The sequence below is a fragment of the Styela clava genome, chromosome 4 (genome assembly GCF_964204865.1).
Source record: "Styela clava chromosome 4, kaStyClav1.hap1.2, whole genome shotgun sequence".
Taxonomy (NCBI): Eukaryota; Metazoa; Chordata; class Ascidiacea; order Stolidobranchia; family Styelidae; genus Styela; species Styela clava.
Window position 1 is genome coordinate 3,880,378 of NC_135253.1, and position 17,649 is coordinate 3,898,026.

Sequence of the window (17,649 nt, forward strand, 5' to 3'; positions counted from 1 at the left end):
AATTGACTGTATAAAATATGCTGCAAACCTGTTTTTCTAAAGCATCAATATTGTAAGACATCGAATGTTGTTTTTCTTGTTCATTCGTCAAAATATCATATTTGGTATGCTCATTAATTAAAAGTAAGAGATCTTGTTTCTTGGTGCAAATAAAATCATTTGAAACAAGTTGCAGAACATCAGCATATTCATTTCTGAAACAATTTATTAAAATAAAGTAAGAGGCTGGGTTGACTGAGACAATTGTAATGAAAGAGTTCGTCTGAAGAAAATATCAAAGCCCAATAAAACAGAAGATTTAAAACTCTTAAGCGATTGCTTGTGCAAAGCTTAGTTCAGAGATTGTGCTAAAATACATCATACTGTTTGTTGAAACTTTAATCAAACTGATGTAGCAATACACAAAAGTGAAATCAAAATTACGACCATCAGAAATCAATCAGCATGCCATTTAAGGTGTAATGCATTCTACCTCTCAGCTAATCGCATAGCTCTGTGACAGCTTGAAAGAAATGAATTCTGAATCTCAATTAAATATTCAGCAAGTAATTTTGCACATTGTCCACGACCACGCATACTAGGAAGAGCGACAGATAAAGAGCTCTGTTTTGTAATTGGTACAAAGTAGTTTTTCAACAAGCTTGGAGCAAAATCCTGTAATTGAGGGCAGATCTGGAATGGAACAAAAAAATTGGTAATTCAAAATTATATTGTAAACACCCTCTCTACGAGTTTGCAAGTTTCTTTAGTAAATTAGCAAGTTATAGATTAAATTTTTCCACGTTTTACAACTACAAAAGTATTATTTTCCAATCCTTCAGTACAGCGGTTCTCAATCTTTTTTTTGCTTGCGGATCACTATGTGAATAAAAAAAAATTTGTGGCTCACTTGTAAAAAAATAAAGTTAGCTCACAACAAATTTATTCTGCAAATGTTAAGGTGATGGGTGTGCCTGTTTAGAAGGGACAAATAAAAAACCAATAAAAGGAGGTTCCTTCGTTGCCTTGTTTTTCTGCTTTTAATTTCAGTCAACGCAGAGAATCTGTGTACGGAGCCATGAAGATACAAATGTCAAATTATTCTGATGGATTCTGCACCGATGCAGAAATATGGTTATAGCCAGAGCATTATTGGTTAGAAGTCAATCAACTCACAGAATTCCATGCAATAATATATTTTTCAATTGAGGCTTCATCATCACATCCATCTTGATGTACATGATCTTCAAAGGTTCTTTGGTCTGCTTCTTGCATATCGATATTGTATTTATACCTAATTCATATAAGAACATAATTGAGACATATATTTTTACCTATTTCTCACACATATTATAGCCTATTTAACAAACCTCTCAATCATAACATGTTGTAATTTCAGAATATCTTCCAAATGCATAAGTAGATAAATATCTGGTGTTTGAAGAATCAATTTCAAAACTTCACCTGAAAAACACAAGTTAACTATAACATTAGTGTATCTAGGAAATTTTTGAATTTTTTTTAAATAACTAATAAATAAGGTTTCTCCTAAGGTGTTTTTAGGGATGCAAAATCATGAATTATTTTCATCCGACTAGGTCATTTGGAAATTTGAGATCCAGTCCACATAAATTGAATTATGACCATGAAAAAGATTACTAGTTTATATTAGACTCATTCAGCAAGTGAAAAGAGATATTATAATAGGCACACACTTGGAAATAAGTAAAGAATATACCCTTACGCCTTAGTGGTATACTCAAAATATTTTAGTTAAACTTGAAGCAAAAAATAAACCCTAAAACAAGTTTTATAACGTCACTACATTTACATACCATGACCCTTTTCAGTCTTGTCAGACAAAACTTGTAATAGGTGTTCAGGGGTTGGTTGACTAAAATAATTCCAGAAGAAACAATGTTTCCAATCAAAGCGTTTTTCAATTTCATCATCAGAGTTAACATCATTCAAGAGTCTAAAAATAATATATATATATCTAGTTTTATTATTTCAATATGTATAAATAACATAAAACAAGAAGATTTATGAATAATGGACAAATAATTTGAATGTCTTTCTGCTGCATCAGAGAGGAAATTCTCTCAAATCAAAAGAAGGTATTACCTGGTTATATAATAGCATAATAGCATATGATATGTAACTGAAAACAATGCTATGATACTACAAAAATCAACCTGTTCAGTGGTTCTCTTTCATCATCTTCAGCTTGTTTCATTAATTGTTTTGCATCTTGTATTTGTGTATCAATATCTTGAAACACAGGCAACAGATATTCATTTTGAAACACTTTTTCCCATTCACGACGACTTTCAATTGTTGACCAGTTTTGAGGGTACGCAACTGCACCCTAATTAACGAGTTAATATTTTGCATTGCCAAGTTTTGTCACATAAAATAAAAATATGAAAACGTCAACTATGCCCGATCCTATAACAATCATTTCAGGCTTTGAGAAATAGTCGCTTAGGAAAATGGGGAAACTTGATCAGATTAGCGTGCATAATAGTAGGTTGGAGATTAATAAACTTATCTCACCAGAAGCTATAATACAATAACAGTCTACAGATAGTGGAATATGCCCACAGTGAAGATTTTTATCTACTATTGACTTGATATTGCTTGTATATTGCTTATATATATAAAAGCTATGTAGTAATGCATTTCAACTTTGTATAAAAGCTACAAACTATACCTTATTGATGATTCTTAGTAAAATCCTCATTAGAATTAGCACACAATCATCAACATTTCTTGACAAAGCTTTGGATAAATCTTGTAAGTTTTTATGAAGCTTTTCAATGATGAATTTTTTAGCTTCTGTCTTATTCTTGACACTGATCATTCTAAACAAAAAGAAAAATATGTAAATAACATATAAAAGTATATACCAAAATATTCAATGCTTGGCATTTTGAAATTTTTAAACTGAAATACTATCATAAAATTATTAATTTTCAAATAATTTCATTTGGAAAGCACTGACCTGAAAATGGGTTGACAATTTTCAGTTAATCCAGCCAACATGCATGAGTGGAGAATGAATTGAACAACTGCTGCACCTTGATGTGATAACCTGTCCGCTGCAAGTGACATTGCATGTGTACCAGAATCAATCTTGTAACCAGCTTGACTTTCTTCAGTTAAATTCATTTTTTGATTCCCAGGCTCCAGTATGCTATTCACACCTCCAATACTCCTTTTACACTCAGGACATTCTCTGCGTTGATTGGGTTGTGTGCAGTCACCAATGCTATAAAGATATCCACAGGCACAAACATACATTGTATTTCGTCTATTAGCATCTAATCTATAATCACCAGGGAGTGCAAATAGAAAATGTTCTGGCATACTTGGAAGATAAACATTTTCTATAGCATTCAGATTTTTTATAATCGAACTGAATCCTTTCATAATTCCATTTTGACTAGTTGCTGCTACCACAGATATCATGATGATTTGATATAAGGTATGTGCCTCTTGAAAAGGTGAAAAATGATCCACCGAGTACTGTAAAATAACTTCATTGATAGGCACCAAAGGAGTATTTTGAGTTTTATCCTTGATAATATTTACTATTTTCCCAATTGTTGCATTCTCTTTCTCCTTAAGCCATGAAAACAAAGCAAAAAGCTTTTGCAGACTGTTGGTATGGTCACTCAGCAAGTCTTCAACAAAGCGTTCAAAATCTTCAATAGGTGTCTGGAATATTTGAGACTTGATATCCTTGAAATCATCTCCTAACAAATACCAGTAATCAACAACCGAAGTTTCAGCAACTTGTTGGAGTGAGGGCGGAATTAGAACCTGTTGAATATAATTGATAAATCTGTAGTGTCAAAATACAATTAACGCATGCCATGAATCAAAGTTTACATATAGATTAAGAACATTAATGAAACATTGGGATGATAAGATTAACATTAAATATGTAAATCCACTTCTTATATTAAATTTGAGTTATGGAATAAACATTCTCTTTATATTCACATAACATAAAATCTAGTAGATCTGGATTGCAAATTATATAAACTATAAATATTCAACCTGTAAGTAATTCGAGTTCTATGGAAATCAGTAAATAAGAGAAGCTATACCATCAATGGAAGTTTTCAAGTAACATGTGATTTGGAAAAGCTATAAGTACTATAGTATAAAACCTATATACTAGGTATGTATGTCAACTGTGGGAGTTTAATGTGAGAGTTTTTTTAACCTTCGTATGTTATCACAGAATTAATATTTATTAATAATAAATATAATATAATTCTATTAATTATATTCACATAACATAAAATCTAGAAGATCTGGACTGCAAATTATATAAACTATAAATATTCAACCTGTAAGTAATTCGAGTTCTATGAAAATCAGTAAATAAGAGAAGCTATACCATCAATGGAAGTTTTCAAGTAACATGTGATTTGGGAAAACTGTAAGTACTATAGTATAAAACCTATATACTAGGTATGTATGTCAACTGTGGGAGTTTAATGTGAGAGTTTTTTTAACCTTCGTATGTTATCACAGAATTAATATTTATTCATGTGTTAAAAGACACAATTTAGCCCATTAGGACTTACCTTATATTTTGCATGATTTCCTAATTTAGCAAGCCACTGTGTTCCGAACTTGTGGCATCCCATTTTTATGAAAAAATCTTTTACTGACTGTGGAGTATAGGAACTTGTCATAAGACTCAGACCAGTTTCAATCAATGCATCATTGGAATCCATTCTGCTCTCAGTCTTTCGCAAAATATCATTGACATAGAGAACGAAATAACAGACAGCAGATCTTATATTAGCAATTCTTTTTATCAAGGCCAAAGTTTGAATATCTGCGAAGTTATCTGTTTGAAAATATTGCTTTGCTTTAGCTAATATTTCCTCCCAGTATTTGACAGTCTTGTCATACTTTCTCGTATAATTTCCTTTTGCATTCTCTTCAAAATGTTTAAGCCCAACTATAACGAATGACTGAAAATCTGCTGTATTCAGTTTTGCCATATCCTGATTTATTTTATCAGTAACTAAAGTAGGATTAAAACTGAGTAAAATTTGCAAAATTGAACTTCTGGTATTAATATTGATATCCAATGCAGTGGAATCAATTTCTTCATTTTCTTCTCTTCTACTATGGAGAACGAACTTTTCTAAAATCAATTCAATATGCTGTTTCATCCGACTCATTTCATCTGAAAAGTCCCTCTGTTTCTTGAAGCAAAACTCTTTCAAGTATTTCAAGAAAAAATTTGTACAATTCAGTTTAAGTTCCTGCAAAATACCAGATTGATGTTTATTCAGGGGTGTAGCAGTAGGGACAAAATCTTCAGGAATATCCTGAATGCAAATTGGACATTTTTGCCTTTCATCTTGCAAATTCAGAATGGTGGCAACACATCCTTCACATGCATAATGGCCACATGGCAAGTTAGTAGGGCTCTTGATCCTAGATCTGCAAAGATGACACTTGAAGTCGCCCCAGCCAATCAAAAGTTTCAGTTGAATGTCCTGGTAACATCTTTTCAAAACATTGCCAACAATGCGTAAAAACTGATATGATTTTGGATCAGACATTACTGAACCTCGCCAGAATAGTTTTGCTTGCGGTGCAATCACTTTTAAAATTTTCTCAAAAAATACATTTTCATGCGAAATAGGAAGAACACATTGAAGAAGTGAATCGAGTAGGGACAATGATATCCATGACTTGCTGTCATCTTTTATATCATGAACTATAGATCCATATATATTTTTGAAACATCTCATCAACTTCAACCATTCGACACACTCTTTTGGTTTGTCAATCTTTTCTGCCATATTTTTCAAAATTTTTAATGTGTCTTTTGCTGCTTCAAGATGAAGAATGAATGCTTCAGATTGATTCTTTTCCCAGGTCTTTGCATTTTCCAATATTTTTGGACAAGCATGAACAACTGTTGAAAATATCTGTAACTTCCTCTCAAGTTCTTTGTATGTCAGGAATATTATTGCAATTTCTCCCCCAGAATGAAACTCTGGTCTGTGTCGAGCAGTTTTGAAAGCTGTCAGAGACATTTTAAAAATAGTATCTTCGATAAGTTTGGCTTCATTCGCATCATCCGAACCAGGAATGTACAGAGTTGTTACAAGATCACTTACAAATGCCTTCATAACAGAAATTTGTGCACTCTTCAAAGCATTAACAACGACTTCATACATTTTTTGATTTTGAAACAATCCAGGAAATACTTCATTAAGATTTCTGCAGTGCTTAGATTCTAAAGCATATTCTGTATTGAGAAAATCAATGATTATAAAGCTGAATGGCAATTGACAACATTTGTTAGCATACATTGATCCGGGTATGGTGAATTTTGCTGATTTAGTCACATCTGTCCAGGTTATGTCTAGTAGCTCGAACATGCTCAACCACATGTTGGTTAACCAGGGAGCGACAGATTCGTTTTCAATAAGATCCATGTTATTGTCTCGATCAATGACACTAACAACACATGCAAGAATGCGAGCGGCATGCTTCTTCAAACAAAGCCAGATAGTTTTTCTGAATGTCCCTCCCTCTTGCAAGTTTTCTCTGTTCAAAGCTTCTGATTCAATCCAATCTTTATTATCATTTTGTTCATGTTTTTCCAACAAAACAGTTACCATTTTATCAAGCAGAAGTTTGCAGAAATATTTATTGGCATCTTTATTTTCCAAAAACAATTTTTTCAGTATTTCAATACGTTTGAAGTATCTATTGCTCTGTTTTTTTTCGCTTTCTACTTTTGCCACCGCTTCACATACACTATCACTTAGGAGAGACTTCATATTCACAAGAACTTCTTCATTCTTCAATTCTAGCTCTTGCTTGCCAATCTCAAATACTTCTGACAAAGATTTGCCTAAAAACTTGCTAGCTGGAGCAAGGTGGTGGTCAGTAGGACGGAGCTCATCCACATAAATGATATTGAATTCTTGTGTATGTTGCAGTACAAGTGCTTCAGATTTTGATCCCAATTTGCATTCTCTCTCAATTGATAACAACATTGCAATGACAACAGTGGCATTGGAATTATTATTTGATTTATTTTTGAACTCCAGTAATTTATTCGTCAAACAATGTTGTGCACAAGCTATAAGAGAACTATTTATTTGTGCCTGCGCACATTGAACAAGCAGAATATGGAAGCTTTTGGTGCAACTTTCAATGGGTTTACTGCACTGATTAAAAAAAACATCGAGTTTATCAGAATATTCTTGTTGTGTATGGAAAAGTTGAAGTGACCAACGTGTTATTATTGGTTTAACATCTTTATTTCTAAGTTGTTGTTCAAGAACATATTTATCATTTTCAGACAATATGCTTGAGTACGAAATAATCTCCATACATGAAAGTTTCTGGTTTTCTTCAATGCATCTATTCAATACATCAACAAGTCTGTCATGGCATTGTTGCTTAAAGTAAACTTCCAAAGCCATATCCACTTCAGCAGTACATAGACTTGAATTGTTCAACCTCAACAATGCATCCATTGAACAAGACTGCAGAAGAGTAAATTTGTACGGACAATAAGACTGCTCACATTCAAGTTCATTAGTAAAATCTGTGGTCAGAACAACAGAACTAATTGTATCATCATGAAATCCAACAAATGCATCGCTTTCGACAAATGTCGATTTTTTCAACTTGGTAAAATTTGAAGCCCACGAGGATAACTCTTCGGATTCAATTCTTGAAGCTTCATCCAAAAGACTTTCTGAGTTGAAATGGTGTTTTTCAAGCCTATTTATCAATGGTATTGGATATTTATGAAAGACGCAGTCTTTTTTCTCAATAACAATTAGTCTAAAATCTTTGGAAATTCTGGATTTGACCCTGTGGCCTCCAAGACCAAGGTCAACATAATTTTGTCCCCCTAATGTCACAAAATGTTGGTTAAGAGCATCATAGAGTGATTCGTGTATTTCGGTCATGTTGAGAAGAATTACAGTTTTTCCAGTTTCCATGCATACTTTAATTCTATTTATATTTCTACATATTTCAGTGTAACTGTGATCTCCTGGAAAACTCGAACCAAACACAACATGAAATCCTCTATTGTTATTTTTAATGCAATATTCTAACAAGTGGACAACTGAAAACTGGTTAGCCAGAAGAAGTAAAAATCTGCTTTCTGTTTCACAAAGATTATCGCAAATCATATTTTGCAAGGGAATATTAGGAATTGCAAGAGTGCTATCGCCACTTTGTTCTTTAAATACATTGAAGACTTTTTCTATAATTGTATCATGAACTCCTGTGGGCCCTCCACTAAAATTTCGAAGAACGGCATAAACAACATCTTCAAAGCTAATTTCATTTTTTTTAACAGTTGCAAGCTTGTGGCAAAGCATTTTCATGAGGCTATAATAATCTCTCAGCCCAAAATATTCTTTTTCCTGAACTACATTGTAAACTTCCAGATAAGCTTCTGTCAAAGATTCAAAAATGTCTTCATTGATTCTCCATAAGTTGGTATTTTGAACAATATCTTTTCCTGTCTTTTTTAAGTCAAGTTCGGTAGGTTTACTTCTTGTCAGGAATATTCCTCTATTCATTTTTGCAGGATCCAGAGCCCAATTGGAGATTCCAACAAACCCAACTCTTTCATCATCAGGTTGTAAGACAGTAGTTAGATCTGTACTTCGACGCTCCAGAAGGGGATGAAGAACCTGAAAATAGAGAGATAAGATCTTACAATAACAGACTTATATTCTATCATCATTTACAGTAATCGAAATAATCAGGCGAAAATAGATTTACTTTCAGTGGCATGTTAGCAGAATCTTCAGCAAGACCAATTTCATCCAAAACTACAACAGCAGTAAACGTTTTCAAATCCTGTTTCTTTTGCAGCTGAGCACATTGCTTAAAAACGCTTTTGATTCCTGCTGCATCAGTGAGTGCACTACATTGGTATGAAAGTATATGAATCTGAAAAATGTAAAACATATGGTAAATGATGTGCCAGTCAGTAGGTGCATTGTATAGACCAAGGGTGTATAACCTTCAATACAGCAGAGCCATATACAAGTAACTGAAAGAAATCGTGGGCCACAACTTTATTTAACATAAGTGTCCTAGTACTTGCAGGCACAAAAACGCAATTGTGATATCATAGGCATAAATAATAAATTGAACTCAGGTATAGGGTTTGTACCTCAAAGGGATTGGAATTACTTGCATGTGCCAGATTAATCTAAAATCGTTTCACGGGTTGCAAATCATTCAGAATTGGCACTTCTCCATGAGCTGCACAATTTGCTTTGTGGGCCGCATTTGGCCCATGAGCTACAGGTTGCATATCCCGGGCATTGGCAAATAACCATCACAAGACAAACCTATTAAAATCACCTGTTTCAAGTTTCTGTACAAAGGTGCATGTGAAGTCTGCCCTTGCATATTGTTGGTTATAATTGTTTTTGCCAATGACTTTGAGCTTCCTGGTTTGCCAATCAAGAACAATGGAATTTTCATATCAGCACAGATGGCCATCATATAAACATTTTCTTTCAGAGCTTGATTGCAAGCGATGTTATCTCCTATTCTTATGTTGCGTAAAAACACAGACTGACATGCTGTGAGCTCCATGTTTATGTAACTTTCATCAACATTTGCTATTGCAAGATTCTTCACCAAAACTTTTCGAAAAGCTTGTCTATCATCAAGTGATGCATGGTAACAAACTCCAACAGTTTGTATTATTATTCGGATTTCTCTGTTGATTTCAGGAATTGGTTTTTGTGCCTTTTTACAAGATTCTTCAACTTCTTTTTCAATATGGTCAAAAATAACATCCTGATGTTCAAAGAACCATTTGAATGTTATCATGCACCTCTCCACATCCCGTAGACTGACATATCTAGGTAAATCATAAAAATTAATAATATTTTTGTCAAATAATTTCCAAGTTTAGAAAAAATGCGATAAAATACATTACCTGCACTCATCTTTTCTTGTCCTCATGAATCTTTGTGATTGTGAAAGCACAAGGTTAATGATCGAAATTGTTTTCTCATTCAACTTAAGATCAGTTGCAAGTTTTTTCGTCATCTGCTCTATATAAATTTTTTCTGCATGATCATTCAACTGCCCGAAGTCCCATACAAATGGTTGCATGCTTGGAGGCAATGCAACAACTCTGTATACCAGTGTACGAACTGGGATATTGCCAAATAAATGAGCAGTTTCACTTGTATGAATTCGATATCCAAGTCCAGAATCCTCCAATTTCTTAATGGCTTCTTGTGAAAGTTTTTTATAAGGATTGCATGCAGCAACAAGTTGCAATCTTGAGTCTTCAAAAGACTTTCCGCCAATACTAAGATCACACATAACTTCCTTGATTGCATAAATTGCTTCTGTTGTATTTGCTTCATCATAAAATAATGTTGTTGTCAGATTGTGCTTTTCCCTATTCATAACTTCAGCCTCTTCAGCATTTTTGACACTTTTATGAATATCATCAACAATTATTCCACCATGAATTTTCAGAGTAATCATATTTTGAACTTTCTCAATAGTATTGGCCTTTGGTCTACCAGCTTTTAATTTACTCATAAACTCAACTAATCTTGTCTTGCCACATCCAGTTTCACCCATGATGATCACAGGGATTTGGCAGCGAAATCTCATATAAATTGCAAGAATTTTTAGGACGTTATCAGTTGTGAGTTCATAGCTTGGATCAGGGTCATACTGGTCATAGTAATCTTCTACGCCCAACACACGTCGCAAACGAATCAACTTTTCTTGCCTAGAATAACTATCAAAATCTTTTTCCAAATCCATTCCTTGGAGTTTAAGGGCTTGGACCAATCCTGGAGTTGCAATGTTGTGCTTTGTTATTTGGCCTTTGTCATCAAGTAAATGACCCTCTTTGTTAATTTTTACATTGATGAAAGTCAAGGTTTTACGATCATCATTAAAGAACACATAAGGGTGAGTTGATTCCTCCCACTTTCTTCGAATTTGATGTGCCTGAAATCCTTGACGATGATTATCAGAGATGCTGCTGTCTGAAATTTTTAAAGACGGGGTTGCAAAATCCTGGGCCATTCTTATCATAAACTTTACAGCAAATTCTTTCAATCCATTCAAATCTTGTTTTATAGCTGGACTGGTGCAAAACACAGATTTTTCACAATTTTGTAGCTGTACGTTGAGAAAGCTACAGAAGTGCCGAAGTTGAGCCCAAGATGGATTTTGCATGCAGCAGTGACGTAGTAAGACTTCAATGCAGTTATCTTGGTTCCCTGTAATTAAATAAAAATTAATTGAATTATAAAATTTTATGAAATAAAATGTGCCAGATGACACATTGTTCTAATTATTAAGAACATGCACACCTTCTGGATACTAATATTAACGGTAATTTAATTGTTGGAATAGAGTTTAAATGATAGATGAAAACCAGAAATTTTTTATGTAACGTCATAAACACTTTGTGTGCAGAATGCACCACAAGTATGTATGACATGCACTGTAAGTATGCAGATATCGCACTCATAAAAATTACCCATTTACCACATTCACTATGAAATTTTGTTAAAATGATTTTTTAAGGTATTGAGTATTTTGATTGAAGAGAACATAACAATATCCATGACAAATGTCTAAAAAGCCATCAGTAGTTGTTACATCCACATAGCATGAATATGGTACTTACATTAGCAGGTACATTTTACATACGGTACTTTCGTTAATTTTGATACTAAATACAATAAATATGGTACATACGCTGCAGTTTGCAACATACCCCTATTGTCCCACTGGTCAGTGCACAATGAACTACATTTAATACCTTCTGGTGTAGAATAGGCAAAAAGATCCAGATCCTGTTTGTTATCATGTCTCAGTAGATATTGATATGGCCTTTGAAATGTTTCAGATGAAAATTCTTCGACATCCATACCAATTTGTTCATCAAAATTTTTATTGCATCCATTCAATATCTCTTGCGGAGAAAAACATTTCACATAGGGCAACATATTCAATATATGTTGATTCGAAAATCTTTTCTACAAAAACAAAAGATATTTCAAATAAAACTTACAACAGCGACTTGTAAAATTTAAAAAACAGAATATATATATGCTGAGAAAGTGGTTTTGGATTCGATCAACTCAAAGATTCGTGAATGTTCTTTGAAAGGTTAAACACTAATACATTAAAAAGATGAGTGGTTTTCGGCATTTTTGGGAGAGTAGAACCCTAATAAAACGCCCAATTACAAACTCCTGTGCAATAGTTTATTTGTTTTTGTCTAAATTATGTCTTATTTGTCTTGTTTAAGTTGTATGAAATATGAATAACAAAGAAAGGAAACCTAATACTGGGGGAAAAATGTAGTACAGTAAGTTTAATAATAGTGGCAAATATATGTACAATAATATACTCTTTGACTTAAATATTAACTTGTCGTACCCCTGGACTATAATGGTGGAACCTTGGGTGCACAGGATTCCAGTTGAAAACTACTGGTATAGTAATTATGAGATTAAGTCTTATCCAAATCTAAGAAACAAAAGAAAATGGTGTTTGATCGAAATCAACTACCGGTAATAATAGATGTTTTAATAACATAAAACAATGTAGAAAAAAAAAATTGAACATAATACATAGGGATTTCATATCCATGTTTATAATATGACCTGATAAGAATCCATGATTTATTACATGATATTAAGGAGTACCAGAAAATATATCCTACAAGACAGCAAATACATACTTTTCCAGTTGAGCCAAAATCTGTCATTTCAATAAAGTATAAATGATTCGGATGTGTTTTCCACACTTGTCCTCGACTACCTTGGATACTTCCAAGAACAAAAAGATTGAATGCGAAAGATTTTATCCCATGTTGAACCTAGAAACAAGAAAACTTTTGAAAAATTCATATTTGAACATGCTCCCAATATTTACTATTGTTAATTTGAAAGAAAAAAAAATTTAAATTCTGTAACACTCTTTGTAGTGAGTCCTAAGTGAAGTTCAGTGTAATTATATTTCACTATAAATACCCTAGATTAATGTTTTTTAATAAAATACTTGTTAAATTGTGCATCATTTTAAATAAAAGCATTAAACCTACAGCAGGTGTCAAGTCAATGTGAATCAATGAAACACTGTCTTTCCGAGTTTCATTATGCCTGTTTATGTCATTCAATTTTTCAATAATGTAGTCAGAGTCCAGTTTGTTCTCAAGTAAACGTATTGTAGTAGAATGAAGTTTATTTTTCACAGAATCTTCGAGCTTTTCTTTAACTCGTTTTACATATAATGATTTTCCTGAAAATGTTAGATAAAAGTCATATAAACTGTGAATACCTAACCTTATATATTTTGTAACATCCGAATAGCAATTTTTTATTTCTATATTAGCTTTAATCGTTGACAAAGAGAAAAATAGCAAAATAAATAAATATGTCCCATGCAATTGCTGAAAATAGTAAAACATACAAGCCAAGAGTGTTTTACTCAGAAAAATATAAACCCCATGGTATTTACTATTCTCACAAGTCACAATGCTCATTTACATGAACATAAAGTTCAAATAATTAAATGCTCAAAACAAAAATTACAAATCAAACTCACTATCACAGCAATTCACTTTGGTACTGGTTAGGCTTTTACTGAACACAGTGGTACAATGCATGCAAAAATTTGGATAAAATGTCAAGCTCTAATATTTGTGAGGAAAGGTATGTTTGAAAACTTATCTAAGCAACTAACCAACTCCAGATCTATCCGACATTACAACTTTTACAAGAAAATTGTCCAGTCCAGTTTTGTCATGTTTTTTCATTTGTGTTTTCCTATTTTCAAGATGCATTTTCAAATATTCTTGTATTTCACTCATTGAAGCACTCCACTTACCATCAGCAAGATACTACAGAAATTATGAACACGACGATTAACAAAATAGTATTGTTGATAACAATTTGTAGCCAGTTCATGTTTAAAATTTGAAATACGTAGGGTATCAGATGTTGATCTGAATATTCAGAAAATTAGAGATTTATTTTATACTATAGAGTAACATGTAAAAGAAATTGTATAGGTATCTGTAAATGAAATATTTTATGATTTATGATTAATTTTACTGCATAGATATTGGAAGGTGACATAACTACGCAAGTGAAGAAACTGACCTTGTCAAAACAAGTTGAGAGATAATGCTTTTGACTGCTTGTTACAATTACAAGTTGATACTTTTTATTAAGTTTTTCTTCGTTACAAGATGACAATTTCCGAAATATTTCTTCTACCGCTGTTGAAACTTCCAATTTCAATTTATCAGCAAAAGCCAAAGTGAACAAATGCTGATCTGTATTTACATTATTTATATTATATAACTTATTTTATCATTCAGATTAACATGACAGACAAATATTCAAATCGACATGTATTGAATTTATTACATTGCAGCTGTGCATTGCAAAATTGTATACCATTAGGAAATATAGAAAGTGTTTGACCATCTTTTCATGTAAAATCTTAATTTTCTAAGCACAGCAATTGATCCAGAAAGATGAATGACAGGGGCGACATTAGAATTAAATAACTTGAACATCCAGTCTAACGTTTTTGTAAGTGTGATTATCTTGTTGAAGCCTACTCATCAATTGAGCAAGAGTAATGAAAGTGAGAAAAAATTCCAGTCTTTGTATTCGAGGTTGATTAAAATATCTCTGTTTTAAAGTGGATATACAAAATTACAATATGTGGCAAAAAGTTGGCTTACTATTATGCTGACAAGAACACATTGCTCTTCGAAAAAATCTTTCAACTTCATCTGCAGTTGTTTCCTCATTGCATATGACAACTTCTGATCTCCCAGGTAAAGGTTGATCAATGTTATTCATGTACAACGATAGCACTGTAGGGAGAATATCTTCTTCATTGCAAACTAGAAGATTGGGCTGGCCATGTCTTAATCCAGGAATTAGTTGACGATGAGATTGACCTTCCTGGCTCAAACTGTCTAAGCATTTGCCCAGTTGTTCAATACTTAGGTAGTCCTCTAAATCGATTCCCTTAAAATTAAGAAATGAAAAAATACAACTTTTATATAAATTTATTCAAAAAAATCAAAATAGAAACTTACAATAGCTTCGTCCAAATAGCCATTGCATATAGTGTTGACAGAATCCAAAAAATTACTTCCAATAGTTGATATAATATTTTTTCGTAATCTGCCGATCACTCCCAACAAAGTATTTCCACTTGTACTTAAAGCTGATGCCAGCATTTGAAGTTCTAAACTTTCTTCTTGCTTTAATTCTAGTAGTAACAACATTTTATTGAAAATATTTGATTTTATAAAGTATTTTCAAATTTTTTGTCACTAAAATATTGCTTACCAATGGCATCGTTAAAAGTTGAACAAAGCCCTTGAATTAAATCATCTTCTCCATCATGCAAAAGAGCCCAATATTGTAATTTTGACAAATCATCGCATCCTTCTGATTGAACAGCAGCTTTGGCTAGATTTTCATCAATCCCATCACGTACTAAACTTCTAACAGTTTCAAGACGTTTCTTCAATTCAGTTTGAGTTACTGCTTCAAGAAAAGATAAACACACTCAGTATGGATAAGTAATGCAGATATATAAAAGCACCTCATCGTTAAACTTTCAATAACAACAAAGCATGAATACTAACCTTGCTGATGTTCTATCAGTTCATTTTCATCAACTGATTCATCCTCGGATAGATTCCCATCCTCTGATTCATCATCAGACAAATTCTCATCCTCTGATTCATCATCAGACAGATTGTCATCTTCTGATTCCAGTTCCATTGCACCAGCTAGGAATAAGAACAATGACTACCGAAACCACATAATTCATAACTGTATTCACGGAATTCGCAAATTCAATACTTTATGGGACCATGTTGATGACATCCCACTCTAATTATTACTGCACAAAAACATCAAAATGTAACATAAGTAATAAATTCCTTTAATAATAGTCGCTATTAACAAATTCTGTACCGGAATTCGACAGCCAAGGGTTACGGATGCCTTTATGGCCGAACCGACAGGAAATATGTTGAATGTTTTCTGGCCTTGAAGCGCAATGTCATTAGGCCTTGTAGTGCAATTATGATTCACCCCTTACTAAGTTATTTATTTTTACATTGCACGAAAGATATATTTTATTATAATAAGCAACCAGTTTGCTATAAATGAATGAACTACCTTCAATGTCAACTTTCATTTGTGAATCATCTATAGTCTCAGTTAAATTTTCTAAACATTCTACTAAATCTTCGGGAGTGAAATCATTTCGCACAAACGACAGAAGAGCAAAAACCTGTTGAAAATTAAACACAAAAAAGTTGACTAGAATTTGAGGTTGTTCGAATTTCACGATTATACTGATGAATTACAACATAAGCTAACTTCTGTAGAAGAAACTAACTACCGGTAGATAGCGATCAGAGGTTGCCGACTTATCGATCTTCTGCATGTTCAATATTTTACTCGACAATTTTGACAGAGTACGATTTCACATGAGTTATTCTCGCAATTGCAGACTCTTTCTTCAGAGAGAATATGCATAAGAAGCACTATGATAAATTGATTATCCTGAGTAATGGCACAGAGTTTCACACAGAGCAGTTGTACCAAGCCCGAGGAACCATCCTGGATTCTCCCAGAAGAGTTGCGTGTTCATAGTACTTACAATACATGCAGAAGAACAAGTTTAACTACCCCCAAGCTTTATAAAGTCAACATTATATGAAGATCATTTTGATGTAACATAAGGAATCTATACCTGTGCAGGCAAATGTTTTGTTTGCTTGAATATACGAAGTTGTCTACATAGATGAAGTATTTGCTGAATACTGTATTCATTCAGGTAGTAGAAGTCCATTCGTTTTGTTGAAACATAATCGATCCATCTGAAAAAGTTGTAAATTTGTAAAACGACAAGGTTACCCAACTTTCAGGGACACACACAACTTTATTTTGATTTATTTGATAGGGATCCACCACCCCAAACCCCAAAAATAATGGATATAGAATTCTAGAATGGCTCGTTATTTTGTTCTATGTTTAAGGCTTCTGCTCTAATTTTTGACATGGTTTTTGTATTGGTAGTTTGTAATGAAAATAACAACAAAGTTATTATTAATATTACAAAATTGTTAGGTTTTAAATCAATTTTTTTAAATATTCATAAAGTCAAAGTTTCAACACATATTCAATCATTAATCACTTCGCTTGGTGCCATCATGACATTTGACCAGATAATTAAATTTTATCAAGAAACAATGCAACATTTAGTAACTTCAAAGTAAATAAATTCATTATCCAAGAAAAGATTCTTTGAACTCAATTTTACTTACCCTTGCAAAGATTCTGATAATATTCCAGTAAGTTTGTCCAAATCTGTGTGAGTTCCAACAGAAGAGATCAATGGAGTATCAGAAGTAAATTTGATGTCAATTTTAATCGAGTTTGTGATATTGCTCGATTCACTCAGACATCTAAAAGTTTGGTAATTATGGTAATAAGTCGAATTCCATATAAATGTATTTTGCACTTGCTTTGAACAAGTGTACAGCCAATATGGAGTTAATTAGTAATATACAAATAAACAAAAAAAATAACT

General features: G+C 32.8%; 1 protein-coding gene across 2 annotated transcripts in view; it reads right to left on the reverse strand.

The window, feature by feature from the left end:
- Positions 1-17,649, reverse strand: part of LOC120333869 (E3 ubiquitin-protein ligase rnf213-alpha-like) — a 50,761-nt gene that overhangs the window by 3,668 nt on the left and 29,444 nt on the right. Inside the window, exons 35-58 of one of the 2 annotated variants that reach the window (XM_078111628.1) lie at positions 17,384-17,524; positions 16,810-16,936; positions 16,230-16,344; positions 15,689-15,835; positions 15,387-15,584; positions 15,131-15,306; positions 14,768-15,059; positions 14,175-14,350; positions 13,756-13,912; positions 13,115-13,311; positions 12,752-12,889; positions 11,825-12,041; positions 9,962-11,276; positions 9,376-9,883; positions 8,785-8,955; positions 4,581-8,693; positions 2,984-3,804; positions 2,693-2,843; positions 2,175-2,347; positions 1,815-1,954; positions 1,350-1,443; positions 1,156-1,273; positions 473-672; positions 29-194 (exon numbers count right to left, since the gene is read on the reverse strand). In XM_078111628.1, the coding sequence (XP_077967754.1) occupies positions 29-194; positions 473-672; positions 1,156-1,273; positions 1,350-1,443; positions 1,815-1,954; positions 2,175-2,347; positions 2,693-2,843; positions 2,984-3,804; positions 4,581-8,693; positions 8,785-8,955; positions 9,376-9,883; positions 9,962-11,276; positions 11,825-12,041; positions 12,752-12,889; positions 13,115-13,311; positions 13,756-13,912; positions 14,175-14,350; positions 14,768-15,059; positions 15,131-15,306; positions 15,387-15,584; positions 15,689-15,835; positions 16,230-16,344; positions 16,810-16,936; positions 17,384-17,524 (10,051 nt within the window). Of the gene's footprint in view, positions 1-28; positions 195-472; positions 673-1,155; positions 1,274-1,349; positions 1,444-1,814; positions 1,955-2,174; positions 2,348-2,692; positions 2,844-2,983; positions 3,805-4,580; positions 8,694-8,784; positions 8,956-9,375; positions 9,884-9,961; positions 11,277-11,824; positions 12,042-12,751; positions 12,890-13,114; positions 13,312-13,755; positions 13,913-14,174; positions 14,351-14,767; positions 15,060-15,130; positions 15,307-15,386; positions 15,588-15,688; positions 15,836-16,229; positions 16,345-16,809; positions 16,937-17,383; positions 17,525-17,649 lie in introns of both variants that reach the window. The other variant, XM_078111627.1, reaches the window with a different exon arrangement.